This window comes from Nelusetta ayraudi, unplaced genomic scaffold, assembly GCF_046127955.1.
Source record: "Nelusetta ayraudi isolate G7.1 ecotype Tasmania unplaced genomic scaffold, CSIRO-AGI_Nayr_v1 ptg000034l, whole genome shotgun sequence".
NCBI classification, from domain to species: Eukaryota; Metazoa; Chordata; class Actinopteri; order Tetraodontiformes; family Monacanthidae; genus Nelusetta; species Nelusetta ayraudi.
This window is the reverse complement of record NW_027466084.1, coordinates 404,557-421,797: the sequence shown is the minus strand read 5'-3', so window position 1 is coordinate 421,797 and position 17,241 is coordinate 404,557. Positions and strand designations below refer to the sequence as shown.

Here is a 17,241-nt window from a genome sequence, read left to right as displayed (position 1 = left end):
CAGTTCTTTAACACACTTTATTTACAACAGTATTTGTGTATATTTTATGAAGTAATAAAATGAATAACGTTGCTCACATATTTTTGCCTCGAGTTTTTTTTTTTTTTTCTTCTTTTCTTTTTAAGTCGTGGACCACTGCCCATTACATCACAACATCAAATACCTAAGTTTTCCACGACCACGCATGCGCGTAAATCAGAGCACTTCGCTGCCTTCTGCCTGATGTTGCCACGGTCAGCTGAGCCCCTGATGATGGAATGAAATAACGGCGTCCCGGACCTGCCCCGATGGGAAATGGCAAGATACCACTGTGACATTATACACGCTATGTAGATATCTAACACGCTGTGACGTTTCGTGGACGCTCGTAGCGTTGTTTTGACTGCGCAGGGGTGGAGGGAGAGAGCACGGCGAGCTAGCGGCGGGGCTAGCACGGCTGGCTAACTGATGTTAGCGGCGCTCAGCAGCAGCAGCGGCGGCGGCGGCAGCGGCAGCGGCAGCGGCGCTGCTCAAACACTTTATGGCTTTATGACGAGAGTCAAGTTTCCGGTGTCCCAACAATGATGCCTTGATACGAGAATGTCTTTGACGGTCTTCGTCCCCTTCTTTTTATTTTATTTTTTTTATTAGCCATTAACCTCCCCCACCTCTCTCACTCTTTAAAGGGTTTCAAGCTGAAGCGAAACAATGAAGTAAACGGACGATTTGACTGATTACGGGCAGAGATCAAACAACAGCAGTGGAGGTAAGCCAACCACTAACACTGAGGAACAGCTGTTTCTGTTGCAGGGACTGTGTTTATTATACTCACAAAGGATCCAGGTTGCTCGATGAAATCTATTGTCAAGTATAAAGTTTGTACATTTCACTTGCTTGATGTATAACTGCGTTAATTTATGACATTTTCTGGGGAATAATCCAGCCCGGTGATAGAATAGAAAAAAAAACTTTATTGATAATGGAAATTCGTGTTGTTACAGCAACAATAGAAACGCAAGGGAGAACAGTGTCAGTGTTTTGTGTGTCAATAGTAACAACACCATCAAATATATATATGAAAAATATTTTTTTTTAAAATAAAACAAAACCGAATCAATAGGATAAGATAAGAGATGTGATGTGCTGATGACTGTCCTGAGGCGTAAAACACGCCGTCTGCAGCCTCAGTGAAGTTGTGGTCACTGTTAAGTAGCTCGGTGCTCAGTAGTAGTGGGTTTCCACTGTCTCCTGTTCCCATTAGTGAGGGCTTGGCTTTGGCTTTACTGTATCCATCAGAGAGTTCTCTTTGCCTCAGGGATGACTATAGCTTGTCAAAAAAGAAGAAGAAGAAAGAAAGAACAACAACAACAGCAACCGCTGGTTCGATTGAGGTCAAAGTACAATGCGTGTTTTGAAAGGCACCCACTGGTGCATTCAGCAGGGTTGACGGGCTCCCCCCCCTCGCTTCCCTATCTCTTGTCTGTCGCTCATAGGGAAGAGTTGAGCTTTGTCATGATATGTGCAAGCTGTCTCGTGTCAATTGCCTGACTTCCACGCGTTTGACCGCGATTGCGTAACAACGCAGCGAACGTGAGGTGATGCAGATGGTCAGGGTGTCCCTTTTATTGTTTGTGTTTTAATTCTGTCCTCGCTTGAGTTGATGTCACACTAGACGGATAGTTAACATGTGAGACGATCCAATGAAGCTTGGAAGTTTAAGGTTTATTACGGATTTCCAACAGTGTGGTTGAATCCACTGTCAACTTTTGTAAAACTGCAGTGAAACATACAAACAAAATATAATCACTCTCAACTCTTCACATTCCATATAATTTCCATATAATTCAAATGTTATATATGTATTAAAATGTAATAGCTACTTAGCAAACTATGATTAGCAAGGAATAAAAAGGAATCTGGAAAAGGAATCAACACTTTACTAAACATGAAAATGTGCACCCCTATCATCATCCTAACGTCGTTAGACAACAAATTAGCGTGTCGGTCTCTACTCACAGGCAAATAGCCTCCAAATATTGCCATCAACAAGATGCTGAACTGCACACAAGATCTCGAGTCTGTCACAACTAAAATGGAATGTTTAATGGAGTGCTAACAATGGAATGAAATTAGACTATTTTAAATAAAACAAGGTATAGTTTCAGCACAGTATTACAATATAGGAGTTTACTATATTTTAAGCAGAAACACAGTTTCAGGTTCAGAATCGAAATTTTCAATCATAAATCCTTCAGCAGGAAACCAATCGGTTTCAGCACTCCTACTAAAATGTGGCGGTTGGCCCTTGCACGTGTGGAAGGGGGTGAAAACGATACGGTCTCAGAGGTTGGAGCTTTCCAGGGCACGTTGAGAAAAGTTTCAGTGATGGTTCAGTGCCCTGTGTGACATCACAAAGGATGTGTTTTTCGGAACTTGTAGAATACTTTTTTTCCCAAAACAAACGAAGGGTGAAAGGTGGAGTAGCATCGGAGGAGCTCAGACAGGCAAGAGTTGTGTATGTGTCACATACCTACGGTATGTATATATTGTTTGACAACATTGGTAAAGTGAATTTGTCCAATATGGAGTAGAGTCGACCCGGTCTAGCTGCAACAGAACCCGCTATTGTAGACAGATAGAAAGTCTGCAAGTGTCTCCAAGGAGCAGCTACCGTCATCGTTTCAAAGACCAAGAAATAAATGCAAGTTACAGCCTGATGATTCACGACAAGTATTAGCACATTGTTATCTTTAATAATCATAGTCATTTTATTTATAAGGCGCCTCTCAAGGCACTCCAGGTCGGCGTACAACAGTTTGAAAACAGTGATATAAATAGTCACATTTTAAGAAGAGGAGGATGAAAGAATACAATAGTTGCACCAGAAATAATGGAGGGAGTCAGGTCCTGCCTAAAGAGGTGAGTTTTGAGGTGGTTTTTGAAGATGGAGATGGATTCAGTGTTTCTGATGTCAGGCGGGGGAGAGAGTTCCAGAGGCGAGGGGGCGGAGTGGCGGAAGGCTCTAGCCTACCCCATGGTGGAAAGACGGAAGGAGGGGATGGTGAGGTTGATAGTGCAGGCAGACCTGAGAGACGGTCTGCCTATGGGTGGCTTTGAATGTATGGAGGAGGATCTTGTAGTCAATGTATACAGAGGCGATGTGACTGATGGCAGGGGTTCTGCTGATGATGCGGGATCGGGATCAGTTGGAGCTTATGAGGGAGACCTAAGAAAAGGGAGTTCCAATAATCCAGGCAGGAGGTGACGAGAGAGTGGACCAGAATTGCAGTGCTGTGAAATGTCTTTGATATTTATCTGTTTGTTGCCCGAACAAAAAAGATTTGCTTGCAATCTTTTCTATAATTCCTCTGTGTGACGGACATGCTAATGGTTGGCCCATTCACCAAACGAACCGGTGGTGGCATTAACAAGAGAAGCATGAGTCACCCTTGATGACCACATGAAGCACAAAGCTATATTTAGCTGCAGCGCGGGAAGGGCTAGAAAGTCGGTGTGAAATTAGTTTTTGCTGTGAGTGATTTGATTACACGTTTCTTGGAAGCCACATCAGGACACTGATGCAAAGGGATGGCTTTCCTCCTCCTGATAATCCGATGATCACCTGCTCCCAGTGGCTGATGCCAATTGCAGTTTCACGGGCGAGTTTCCGTAAAATAGAGCTTCTGCAAGGTCAGTTGGGAAAAAAAGACTTGAATGTAGCTTTACAATTTATTGTAGATGTAGGACCCTTAGTACTTAATTTGCATCACTACTCATTTAGTTTGGAAAGATGATGGTTCGATTAACTGTTTTTGACCGTGTTTAAGGTGCTTCCCAGTATTATGAAACAAAAAGTATAACACCATTAGAGTGTCATCTGCATACTGTTGGAGCTTCAGTATTTGGTGGCAGATGTTACGTGCAGGTGCTCTAGAGACAGTCATGCTTAAACAGTCCATGTGCTTTGGATTTTAGTGTGTTTGCAGTGGTTTTTATAAAGAATTTTTGTATATTAACTCTATTGAACTATAAAGAGTATTAAAGTCTGCGCAGCTTTGCTGCTTTCTGACGGTAACCCTAAGCCAAGCAGCCTGCGCCAAATGCTTACCTGATGATAATCATCAAAAAGGGGCGGTGAAGTCGGATTGCGGCGTTCACCCGAGGCGAGATTTCACTTATTAAAGAGAAAGGTAGAAATATGCCAACCGCTGATGTGATTCCTCGCCACATTTCTGTCTGGCTTGCAGCGAAGCTCTGCATGAAAGAAGGGGAGAAATTGGGTCAGCAGCCCTGAGCTTGTTGCTGTCACACTGATTTGCTGTTTGACTGATTCAGCCCACTCCCCCTTCGTGTGTGTGTGTGTGTGTGTGTGTGTGTGTGTGTGTGTTCGTTTTACACTCTCTGTCAGCCGCTCCTTCCCCTTATGCTCCCCCCTCTGTTTTTGATCTCACTTCATCTGCCCAAACAATCTCTTTTGCACTGTAGATCTGTGCACTGGCCTACTTTGCCGCTGTGCTCCAAATGCCTTTTCCTCTCTGTTTTCCAATCTTGGCATCCACTGGATTTCGGTTGAGAGTTTAGGTCTCAGTTGCGCACGTGCTCATTTGAGAGGCTTCGCAACAAAGAAAAAGACAAAGGCCCGTTTGGATGTCACGGAGACCGTCTTTGTAATTCCCGTGTCGTTTCTGCCTCTCATGTAGATGAGTCACCTTCACGGACGAGGCCTCATCCTGTCAGGGAGGCTGGGGAACGACTCTCCCGTTGGCTTCGCCCCCGGGCCTCCAGCCACCGCGTCCCCACATGGATCCAACTCCTCCGGGGTGCCTGATGCCCCGGTGCTCACACCGGAAGAGCCCATTTTCCTCATGACGTCCACGGCCCAAACTATATCAGGGTTCTTTGTTTGGACGGCCCTTCTGATCACCTGTCATCAGGTAAGGGCCGCCTGTCTGTCTGGGCAGTCTTCTTTTTGCGGTCAGTGCATTTGCTAATTTTCCCAGTCACTAATGTCTCCTCTGTTCAATTCAGTTTCAATTCATTTAGGATAGCCTCCTGAGATGCAGCATCTTAGTTTCAAGGGGGCCCAAACATACAAATAACACAAAGATGGACAAAACACACTGCTCTCCAAGTCCCACGGCCCCCCGCGCGGCACCACGTCATCACATCACAGGCTCTTGACATAATAAGTATCTAGTACATATATAGATGCATGCCAATCCTATCTTATAGACACACATAATAATATAAATATGCATCACAAGACAGCAAGAGCAACAGAAGACAACTGTGGTTTTAAGAAAATAATCAATGCAATTGTATCAAACACAAGAAGAGTTTGTTCTTAAAGGGCAAATTGAACCAGCAGTGGCCCTTGTCACTCACATTGGCACGGCCTTCCTTCAGAATAGTTTAAAGGGCTGGTTCAGAATTTTGGACATAAGACCTCATTTCCAAATTAGCCGGTGTGCTACTTCTCAGTGGAGACCGTTTCAACCAGTTTCAACCAGTTTCATCCAGTTCTTCTGGTTTAGCAGATTGTGCCGGTGCTCGGCCAGCGCAAGTCAACGGTTTCTGCTTGCCTGAATAAATAATATCAACAAGCTATCAGTGTCAAAGTCCTTGTTGATAGAGTAATGTTAGAAATAAAACTACTCTTGCGTCACATTGCCTTTTGAGGGACTAGTTTCTCAGCAGTGGTGTAATTTTACCTGCGTGCACTGTACTCTGCCTCTGAATCAGGGACAGCAGCAGGTAATTAAATGAGCCGGTAGTCTATCAGTCTGCTAGCAACTACAAGGAGGTTAAGGTACGCTGCTTGCAATGCGCTGCAAGGGTAGTTTTAAGCCACGTTCAAACCACCTTCGGGATGTAGTTTCAAATGACATTTGGACAAATGCGTCTCAGTCTGAACAGCTCCAAACACACCAAGCGAAGCTTGTGGGCATGTATCGCAACAAGTTTTTGTTGTTGTTGCCACTGTCTCAATTATATGACGTCACACACTGCAAATGCTGGACGACACCTCCGCTCCGACCTTGTTGCTGCAGCAACCTCTCAGATTGGTCAATAATGTGGCCCAATCTGAACAGAGCCAGATCCCATTTGGACGTATGCTAAAAACAGTGTGGACGGTCATCCCTAAAGATGTGAGAAGGAATCGGATTTGAATCAGATTCACCTGCAGTCTGAACGCAGCCTATGGTGGTGAATTGCCATTTTTACCAGTGCCATTCCCAATCTGAGCGCAGCCTTCAGTCGCACCATCTCTTCTCTCATCATTCGCCACTCTGAGCGAACAAGACAAGCTCAGCACAAGGTCCAACTACGTGGTTGACGTCTGTCTGCACTTATGCGTAGCTTTTAGCCAAAAAAGTCCAGCGCTGGAAGACTGGGATCAAACTTTAAGCCCTTAAACTCATTATCCTTGTCGTTGACTCACTATTCTTCCTCTCGTGAATGACGGTTATGAATGACTCTGAATGACTAAAGTAGATTATGGAGCTGGAAAGCATTGCTGGCAATAGAGAGAGAGAGAGAGAAACTCCCTGCTAATCCCGCTGCTACCACAATCTGACCTTGGATAATAAGAGGAAGAAAATGGTTGGGTAGGAAAGTAGGATCGACAGCAACAGCTTTGGAAGCTATCACAGTTTTAAACGCGGCTTCAGCACATTGGCGACGTCCTCGAAGTGCACCGAGGTGCTGACAGAATATCTGAGGCGTTTGATGAGCAAAGGACCTTCCACGAGTCTGCATTGTTGCGTACACGTCAACAGCTCTACTGTTCCCTGGTGCTCCGAGCGATGATTCGTCCTTGTTTTGTTGCCGCTCTCTGAACGCTGGCCTTCGCATGAGCTCTTGCACGGCAACAGGTGCTTTTCCTCGAGGCCAAGGCCAGAGAGCGACGAGAGCATGTTTGCGGAGCAGGAGGTCACCTAGCAACTGCAAGTCCACCGCGTGGCGCCGGTGCCTCGTCACCTGCTGTTTGTTGTCTCAGCCCCGTGTACATGTACAGGCTGGGGGCGGCTGATGGGCAGGGTTCGCTGTTTGCGGAGAGGAGCGGCCGGACAAAGGCTTCCTGCCGCTTGCCGCACTCAACAGGGGCCGAGAAAAGGCCCCGTGTCGACTATTTGCACTCACTCTAATGACAGCTCAGCCTGAAGTGGACTGGCCGGCGCTCCCGGCCCGACACGAGAGCACACATGACGGTCTCACAGGGTGTATTTCACCTGCTGCAGCCGTTAACCAACCACATTATGGGCTGTTGCCTCACAAAGAGGGAACAAAAAATCGGGTCTTTTTGACACCCGTCCTGCCCTTTAAAATAATACTATTGATGATGATGATGATGATGATGATGATGATGATGATGATGATGATGATGATGATTGACATCATCATCATCATCATCATCATCATCATCGACTGTGGCTCAGGAGGTAGAACAGGTTGTCCAGTGACAGAAAGGTTGGTGGTTCAAATCCCGCTCCATCCTAGTCTGCCGTTGTTTCCTTGGGCAAGACACTTAACCCTAAATTGCTCCCAATGGGGCGAGGCAGCACCTTGCAGGGCAGCAGCCACTCATTGGTGAGTGAATGGGTGAATGAGAGAGATTGCAGAAGTGCTTTGGGGTACCGTGAAGGTGCTGGAAAGACGACAACAACAGCAACAACAACAACAGCAACAAAATATAGTGCTCTACATCACATAAATGCTCTTAAAGTGCCGTACAGTGGATAAAAAACATTAAAAATAATTCAAAATAAAAACATAAATATTTGGTCTAATGCCCAACATAGAATATACAATTTATTAAAAGCTGAGCTGGATCTGAGGCATATATGAGAAAAAATCAGATATAAAATTAGGACAAAAAAAAAAAATCGAAGTTACTGGGGCAAGAAATAATCTAGCAGTAGGCTTTATTTTTTAAAGGTAGGTTTGTAACACACTGCTTGTTTTTCTTACACAGTCTAGTCACCGTGCACGCGAGCCTCACCGCTTTCGCTTTTGCCCCCCAACCCTTCCCCTACCCCCATTAACACCCCCCAACAGATCTACATGCACCTGCGCTACTACAGCTCTCCCAACGAACAGCGGCACATCGTGAGGATCCTCTTCATCGTCCCCATCTACGCCTTCGACTCGTGGCTCAGCCTGCTCTTCTTCACCAACGAGGAGTACTACGTGTACTTTGACACGGTGCGGGACTGCTACGAAGGTGAGCGGGTCCCCGAGCCGAGCCGAGCCGAACCGACACTTGTCGTGTACTCCCGCTGAAGCCCATTTGGCACCATGACAAGGCCAGCGGGGAAGGTTTTGTCTTTTGACTCCCCCCTCAACCCCTCCTCCACCACCCACCCCCCATCATCCCCCAGCTGAAATTAAAGTGCGGGGAGATTCACCGCGCTACCATCGGACGATAGCCGAGTGGCAGATGGCCTTTTGCGGTCGCCTCCGTTACAAAGGTTGTGGCCATCTTTGTTCTGGCGTCTCGGCGGCCTCTCGGGATTGCAGCAGAGAGGAAACCTGTTTCCTAGCAACTGTATGAAAACCAGCCAACGCTGGCGGAGACTTTAAAAAAAAAAAAAAAAAAAAAAAAGCGTCTGACTTGTGAGCACATAAATTGTAAGGGTTTTTTTTCCTCTCTCTAATCTCCCCGGCCTCAAATGCATCTAAAAGACACTGTTTATGCAGACACCTCCCAGTAAAACTTACTAATAAAAACAAGCGCTTACGCTCGTATAGCCCAATAATTATTTCATCACTATTTGTGCTCGATATTGCGACATATCAACTAGGTTGAGTGTTTAAAATTTGTTGTGTTTCTTTAACATTTTACCCTCTCTATAATATATCTTTGTTGAAATCTTTGTTTTCTTACTTCATGTTTACTTCAGTTTTTTATTTTTTATTTTTTTTTTAAACAAAGCACGGTTCATATACACCCCTCTGTTCCTTTTTCGCCATGACGACTATATTGTAGATGCATAATGGATATGTTGTTACAAAAGGAAGAGACAATGATGCTTTAATGGCATGGTACACAAGTCAGTCAAGATCTAGATTATTGACTGAGGTGGTTGTAAATACCAATATAAACGGTGTCCTCATTTTTATTGATGATGTCAGATTGCAACAAATGCCACCTCAGGGTGCTCACTGTAACATAAGACGGTGACCCTGTTTTGTTTTTTTGTAATCTAGAAAATTGCCAGTGTGCTACAGTCAGCCGCCCTCACTTTAACTACGTCCTTTTAACCAGAGATGTGAGGTGGCAGTCTGAGTACCCTTAAATTAGCCACTGAGCGCCAAGTGGAGCAGATGGATAATGTACTGCTTCATCTCAAACACAATCTTTTTTTTTTTTTTCATCTTGCAGATGCTGACATCAGCAAAAAGGTTTTTTGAGTGTATTTCAGAAAGGCCTCATGGCTTTTTGTTGACATTTTAGTATTTCCCCCCCATTTTTTCTTCCTTTTTCCCACCTTTTTTCTTCTGTTTTTTTCTTTTTATAAGAAATTTTAGCAAGTTTAACGTACGCTAGCCTAAGATGGACGCTGCCACCGTCGCGTTCTTTAACTGACCCCCCCCTCCACCTCCGCACGCTCGCTACGTCTTTCGCCCGACGGCCGTGCTTGGTAATTAAAGCGGCGGCCACAACAGCAGCCGTTCATTTGGGAACCTGCTGATCGGGAGGAGTCGCCTTGAAACGTCTTAAAATGGCAACCCGGGCCGAAGCGCGTCGGCAAAAACAAAGCGTGTGTGTGTGTGTGTGTGTGTGTGTGTGTGTGTGTGTTGTCGTATAAATAGACTCTAACTAGTATGTGTCTGTGTGTGAGGGTGTTTATTATAAATATAACCTGCCAGCAACCTTGAAGCCAAAATCTAGCCAAACAAACAAAAAAAATCCGCACCTAAAGTTCTCGCACCACAATGTTGATAGAATTTGTTTGATTCTCTCCCCCCCCCCCATTGCAACTAACAGTCACCCTGTTTTTGTCCTGCAGCCTTTGTCATCTACAATTTCCTGAGTCTTTGCTATGAGTATCTGGGAGGAGAGAGCGCCATCATGGCCGAGATCAGGGGGAAGCCCATCGAGTAAGTCGCCTTCGCTTCACTCCAGTGCGAGCAAGTTGTGAAACGCGCAGCGATTTAGAAGAAGACTGTAAATGCAATCTATCTGTCCCACGTTGCCAGGCGAGACAGATTTAGCATCTTCACTGCAGGTATTTCGAGTCTGAAATACATTTTCGAACCTGTTACGTTGCGGCTGCGCCAATCATCGTCCTCCGAGGAGAAAGAGGCGGAAATCAGGAGCAAGATTTAGTCTCTGAATGTGTCATCAGAGGGATTTTACTTCTATGCCAGAACTCCAGCTGGCGAATGAGGGACAGAAATTTAACACATCTTTCAGTTCGCTTTCCATTACACCGGCATGCACGGTCTGACCAATAAGATGTCCTCTTTATTTTTTTTTTATATTTTTTTTTAGGTTGAGCTGTATGTACGGGACCTGTTGTCTCTGGGGAAAGACCTACTCCATCGGTTTCCTTCGCTTTTGCAAGCAGGTGAGTGTCAAATTGTGGTACGACTTTACCACTTTCTGCACTGCAGATAGATACTGAAGATATCAACTATATGAGCAAGGTATGTGTAATTATGCAGCAAAGAAAAGCATGTTAAATAACCCTAAATATGCTTTTTATGAAAGGTGGCTATTTTGAAGAAATTAAATATAAAACGTGTTTGAGTTATCTTACACATTTATTGTTCCCTACATACTTCCATGTGTGTTCATGTGCAGCTTTGATGCCCTCAGTGAGAAACTGCCACGTCAATTGTCTTGAGAATGAAAGAAAAGACATTAAATTCATAGGGTGTGTGTACAAACTTTCGACTGGTAGTGTAGGTGCTGAATAAAGTTATTTTGTAAAGTATTTGATTTTGAGAAGCATTTTGCTGTCATCTGATCTGATTTGGAAAGTTCAATGCAGGTTTTAATGATTCAAAGTTCAAGTCTTTTGAGGAAAAAGCAAGAGGCTTCTATTGCGTTCATAAAGAAAGGAAGAGATGTCATAACAACACCCTAATTTTAGTGGAGAAGAGGCTATAGAAAGCATATCAGTATTGCTGTTCTCCTCTGGCCTTCACTGCATAGATTGAGTTGCTGCTCAGTTTGATGAATATAGTTTGAGCAGTCAGTCAGTCAGCCAGAGATCACAAGTCTGTCTGCAGAGCCCCTCTCTTCCTCAACGTCACCGCTTCTGTGTTTTCTTTTTCAATCAAAGCACAAAAAAAATCACGCCCCCATAGTCACTGTAGTGTGTCTACTGGTATATTAATAGAAAATCTATTTTCCGTCGCAGTGAGTGAATGCGCCGCGCTCGCTGATGGGCTTATCCGGTGATGTAACCAGAAGTTTTTATCCTATTTGATTACCTCTCGCTTTGCGTCTTCAGGCAACTCTCCAGTTCTGCGTGGTGAAGCCCCTGATGGCGATGATCACCGTCATCCTGCAGGCCTTCGGAAAGTACAGAGACGGAGACTTCAAGTATGTTTTCACAACAGCATGCGCAGTATTTTTTTTTTTTTTTTTTTTTTAATGAGAAGACCGTAATCATCTCTTGTAATATGCAATTACCTCGAAAAGCTCCAAACAGGACGTCCAGGAGTTGCAAATTTAGAAGAACAACTCATCATCTGCTGCAATGAAGATCACATGAAAGTTTTCTTTGTTTTCCCCCTAGTTATTAAGTGAACTACATAAACTCCTGCGTTGTTACTTCTACTGACTGTGTAATTTACGCACATTTTTTTTTTGCCTAATGCCACACAGCTAAACATCCTTTTAATCTTTTTTTTTTTTTTTAAACCGTCTTCTTTTCCTCTCCCAGCGTGGCGAGCGGCTACCTGTACGTCACCATCGTCTACAACATCTCCGTCAGCCTGTCGCTGTACGCGCTCTTCCTCTTCTACTTCGCCACGCGCGAGCTGCTCGTTCCGTACAACCCGGTGCTCAAGTTCTTCATGGTCAAGTCGGTCATCTTCCTCTCCTTCTGGCAAGGTAGGTGGTGAACATAACCACGCTTTGTCCTTCAGCAGGAGGGCGTGTCCGCTCGAATATTTTTCCCAATAGTTTCGAGGAAACTTGTGTAACTATTAGCAATATTTCTAATAATATTATTATGAAGCCAGTCATCTTTAGTCCATTTTTTTACCTTGTCTAGAAGATGTATGTTCACTTTAAAATATGTTTTGAATTCAGAATTTGGTCGAGAAAAAAAAGCAACCTCTCTGGTTTAGTTTGAATTAAATACCGCAATTGACACACTTGTCAATTACGGTATTTAATTTTGAAATTAGTTTTGAAAATTATCCGATATTCTCTCGTGTTTCTTTGAGCGATTTCCTGTTACGACGCCATTGGTTAACAAGGGCGCCGTAAGGAAGCAGTCTCCGTTCCGCGGCTACTCGCGGCGCTTCCGCGGCCGGTGTGAACCCGGCCTGAACAGGAGGGCTGCGTCTCGTGCGCGATATTCGCGGCGCTTCCGCCTCCGGCGTGAACCCGGCGTTAATCGCACGTGAAATAAAATTAGTGACGTTAGAAGGAGTTTGCGTTTTGGTTATCGCGCGGTAAAGAAATAGTGCCTTTTAAAGGAGTTTCAGTTAGCCCGTTAATAATGCGTTAACTTTGACAGCCGTAATGTTTATACATCTTTGTAATGTTTCATAGTTTAAATGGACCCCGGGAAGATTAGCGACCACAGCTGTGGAAGCTAATGGGGATCTGAATAAAGAAAGTAAAGACAAACCAAGTCCATGTTTTAGCAACATAAATAGTGATGAAGTACATTGCCATTTGCTGTGACTCCCAGACCGAGTCCTCCTCTCACCTCATCGGTTGTGTGTGTATTCGCGCCGCAGGGATGCTGCTGGCCATCCTGGAGAAGTGCGGCGCCATCCCGCACATCAACTCGGCCGACTTCTACGTCGGCGAGGGCACCGTCGCCGCCGGCTACCAGAACTTCATCATCTGCATCGAGATGTTCTTCGCCGCCGTGGCTCTGCGCCACGCCTTCACCTACAAGGTCTACATGGACAAAAGGCTGGACTCGTACGGTACGGGGGAGAACGTGCGCCGCCGTCCCGTTTTTTGTTTAACTTTTTGCAGCTGGTCTTGGTAAAAAAAGAGACCCTGGGTGAAGTTGATGAGAGCACGATTCGTGAGTCACCCCTCAGTCTAATCAGTCGTGTCCTCGCCACTCGAGAACAAGTTTTCAAGTCTTCCTCTTTACTTTTGCTTGGTGTTTCTATTCACTGACTCTCACAGTTTCTTTGTCTCTCTCTCTGTCTCTTTCTCTTCTCCTCTACTTCACTCTGCTGCACTAAAAGGCTCATTTCCTAACTATGGACAGTACGGTAGGTCTGATGTTGGCTATGTTTCATCAGATCACTTCTCTGTATTCTCCGGTTTTGTTTGCTTTTCTAATTTTCAGTTCAACCCAATTTCCATCTATATTATTATGATTTTTTTTTTTTTATCCACAAACTTTAAGCTCTATGGTTTCCACTGGATCTTCTGAGTTTTTCAGTTCAGATTTCATCTTTGCACTCACGTTTGTATTTATTCTGACAGCTGTTTTTCCATCATCATTTTCCATTATTTGTGTTGATAACCTAAAGGTCCCATATTATGCTACCAATTTTTTTCTCACTAATAATATCTCTTGAACTCCCCAGAAATGAGAAAACTCCCATTTTTACGACCTTTACTCTCTAAAATTGGCCCTACATGATGTCACAATGGACACTGACACCTCTTCCAGGTTAACCAACATGTCCAGCCAGGCGTTCCAACAAATCATCCGTTATAGCAGCAGCCACAAATGATTATTGCTGCAATCGGGGGAGTTGAATGTGTCGCTTTTCTGCGGAGCTCATTTTCTCAGAAAACACGCACAACATGGGGATCTTTTTTCTCCACAAACGCATTGTTCATGCCGGTCCAGCTGCTACAGCGCCACTCTGCCGTCTCTCCACCAGGTCGCTGCGCCCCAATGAAGAGCATCTCCAGCAGCCTGAAGGAGACGATGAACCCAGGCGACATGGTCCAGGACGCCATCCACAACTTCTCGCCGGCCTATCAGCAGTACACTCAGCAGTCCACGCTGGAGCGAGGCGGCGGCCCGCCCCTGTCCCGCAGCCACAGCAACGTCAGCACCCGCGGGGACAATGAAAAGACCCTGCTGCTGAGCTCCGACGACGAGTTCTGAGGCGGCGACGCGCATTAATTGTTTTGATCTTTGTTGTTGCTACGTTAACATAGAAGATCAGGTAGCTTTTTCTGCCCCCACATTTACACTGCAAAAAGAAAAGAAAAATAAGCTTCATGCGGCCAGACTTGCGCACTATCTTAAAGTAGGAACATATAAAGGGATTGTTTGACTTTCTGAGAAAAAAGGGAAACTTGGGGGCGGATAGATGTTTGTACACGGTGGTTATTTTGCGTCGGCCCATTGAATAGGATGACCAAGGCTCACTTGGAGAGCATCTTCTGCTGCACTTTAAAACCCACAGCAAAAAACAAACAAAACAACAACAGACAAACAAAACAAAATGAAAAACCTGTTAATGCTGAGTAACAGGCGCCATCCTCTTCTGACACCCAAGGCCTCTTCTCCTTAATTTTTTTTGTATTGCTCCTCAGTCCCTTGTCCTCCATCACCGAGTCTGCCTCATAATAACACATTGCCAAATAGAGAAAGAGAGCAGCGCACCGCACTGCACTTAAATGAGACACACTGTCTTAAGATGTAGAATTCATTTCTAGTTGGACAAAGTGATGAAGCCGCCGTTGAATTCCAGGCTTCGTTTTAATATATAAAGATTAAATGATAAATATTTTTCTTATTTAATCTCCGTAAAACCTTGAGGGTATCGCTGATTTGTAGGAGTACGTCCTGAAATTACTGTATTGTACTTTTATTCTCTCTCTTTTTCTTGTTTTTTTTTTTTTTTCCAACGTTCACGTGAGCGTCTGATGTTGACCATCCTACTCTGGTTGTTTGCAGTTCCTGGTCTCCTCGTCCAATGTTATTGTTGCGCTGGACTGAGTGAACAGCTGCAGGAGGGATTTTTTTTTTGTCGGTGTGTGTGTGTGCGTGCGTGCGCGCGTGTGTGTGTGTGTGTGTGCGTGCGCGTGTGCGTGTGGATGGCGACTGACAGAAGGACAACGCCCACGCAGATTAGAGAAGAGGCAAGACTCCCCAGCAGAGCCAGGCCAGCTGTGACGCGCCGAGAACCGTAATCCCCATAATTAAGGGCGTTGCGTGTAGCGCAGCACAGGGCTGCCTCTGCTGGTCCCACTGCTTAACTAGTAGTAGTACTAGTGATAGTGAGTGAGGATACGAGTGTGTGTGTGTGTGCTTCGACTAATCTCGCGTCTCGGGGAGGTACAGTATACACGGGCATTAACGGGGCTGCATACAAAATTCTGCTTGCTGGATTTGGGTAAAAGCAAATTTTGCTTGCGACGTTGCGGCCTTTCATCCAACGCTGGGATTGTTTTGTATCCAGCCCCTTTAAAAGTTTGATTTTGGGACAGTTTGCATCAGAGGACTCAGCGGAACTATGTTCTGCACAGCGGTTATAGTGAGTCTGAGTCTGCCCGTCGTACTCCGCTTCCTGTTCTTTTTCGCTGTTGTGTTATTGCAGAACAGATCTGTGTTTGGCAGGCGATACTACTGGGTCTGCTGCCATCATTCTTAGTATGTAGTTTCTTTTTTTTTTTTCTATATTAAAATTATAGTTTGAAAGCCATTTGTTGGTCTGGTGCGGCCCCGGTTGCCAGTGGCAGCCTCACAAGCTAGTCCAACCCAGACCAGCCGCGTGAACTGTGTCAGTGGGAAAATTGAGTTGTAAAAAAATGACTTTGAAACTATCGGTTTAAGGCAGAACAGCTGCACAGTGGCGCTTTGATTTTTTTGATTTTTTTTTCATGCTGTCAACTTGCTGTTTATGCAGTTTTGCCATGGTCCAAAAAAATGTCTTACCAGTTTCCCTCTTAAAGAGATGCCCTCTATTAGCAGACAGTTTTCTGTTGGAAAGTATCATCTTTGCTCCTTTGTCCCCTTCAACCTGTGAACGTTTTGTACGTCACTCAACGGCAAAGTCAAAAGAATTTGTCCAGTTCGTGTTGCTCAATAAGAAAGTTCTATTTCCTGCCTTCTTTCTGCGTCTGTTTGATTGGCCTGGCGCTCTAGACACACAATCCTGCAAAGTTGCAGAGTCATGGTTTTGGTATTCATTAAAAGCTGAGAATTTTTTCATAAAGTTGGATATCTTGAAACCAGGAAAGTAAAGAATGTTGTACATAGACTAGACACTGAAAACGTTTGATGGCGACTGTAATTGCTTTGCTTGACTTAGTGCTTTAGTTTAATCTTTTAATTTTTATATATTATCCAGTTTTATTCCCGTTGTATGTTTTTTTTTTAAAGAAAAAAAAACAAGAAGTACTGGAAGTTAATGTTTTGATGCTTTATTGGTTTTCGTTGGTGTTGAAAAGCAAATAAAAGACCTCTGCTGTCCTTTCTGTCCGTTTTTTCTTATTACATTCATCTTTGAAGGAGTATAAACTTGGTATCTCTGAAGCAATTGGTGTTTGGACCTGTCACAAAACGTTATTTGCAAAGTTTGCCCGCAATCTAAGCAGGATGATAAATTAAGGATGCCGCCGACTAATACAGTGCAACAGCTCATTGGCTGTTTGGATTTAATACTAGTGGGCGGGACTCACGTGCAAAGTCTCAAATGACGACGACGACCACAATAACAACAAAAAAAGACCACGTGTATTTTCCGTTGTCCCTGACAACACAGCGAGAAGCTGTGCAGAGTTTAGCGCTGTCGCCTCAAAGCAATAAAGTCGTAGGTTCAATTCTGGGCTTGAGGGGGCCTTTCTGTGTGGAGTTTGCGTGTTCTTCTTGTGTCAGCGAAGGTTCTCTGCGGCTGCTTCGGCTTTCTTCTAAAAAGTCCAAAAACATGCATGTATGAACACTGAAATTGTGTTCGTGCATACTTGTGGCCCTGCGATGGACAGGCGTCCAGGTTTTCGGCCCGTGAAAGCTGGAATAAACTCGAGCAGACCTTTTATTTTACTGGCACTTAATAAAGGAGGGAGCGGGTGTGAAGAGGGCGGGACTTCCGGGGCGGCATCCAATCACAAGAGTTTCTGGCCGGCCCTCGCACAGCTGC

General features: G+C 44.7%; 1 protein-coding gene and 1 long non-coding RNA gene across 3 annotated transcripts; one reads left to right on the top strand and one right to left on the bottom strand.

The window, feature by feature from the left end:
- The first annotated feature begins 490 nt into the window (after positions 1 to 490).
- Positions 491 to 16,574, top strand: LOC142892218 (transmembrane protein 184B-like). 2 transcript variants are annotated; one of them, XM_076032212.1, is made up of 10 exons: positions 491 to 745; positions 4,680 to 4,913; positions 8,038 to 8,203; positions 9,993 to 10,083; positions 10,478 to 10,553; positions 11,445 to 11,536; positions 11,880 to 12,049; positions 12,910 to 13,104; positions 13,378 to 13,404; positions 14,029 to 16,574. In XM_076032212.1, the coding sequence occupies exons 2-10, from the start codon at positions 4,680 to 4,682 to the stop codon at positions 14,256 to 14,258; spliced, it is 1,281 nt and encodes a 426-aa protein (XP_075888327.1). In that variant the 5' UTR covers positions 491 to 745; the 3' UTR covers positions 14,259 to 16,574. The 2 variants fall into 2 exon arrangements, with proteins under 2 accessions (XP_075888327.1, XP_075888328.1); XM_076032213.1 differs by lacking the exon at positions 13,378 to 13,404 and having other exon boundaries at positions 499 to 745.
- Positions 16,504 to 17,218, bottom strand: LOC142892223 (uncharacterized). The gene is made up of 2 exons (XR_012927393.1): positions 17,134 to 17,218; positions 16,504 to 17,011 (listed from the first exon to the last, which is right to left on the bottom strand). It is a non-coding gene; the product is annotated as an uncharacterized LOC142892223 (long non-coding RNA).
- Between the last annotated feature and the right edge of the window lie 23 nt (positions 17,219 to 17,241).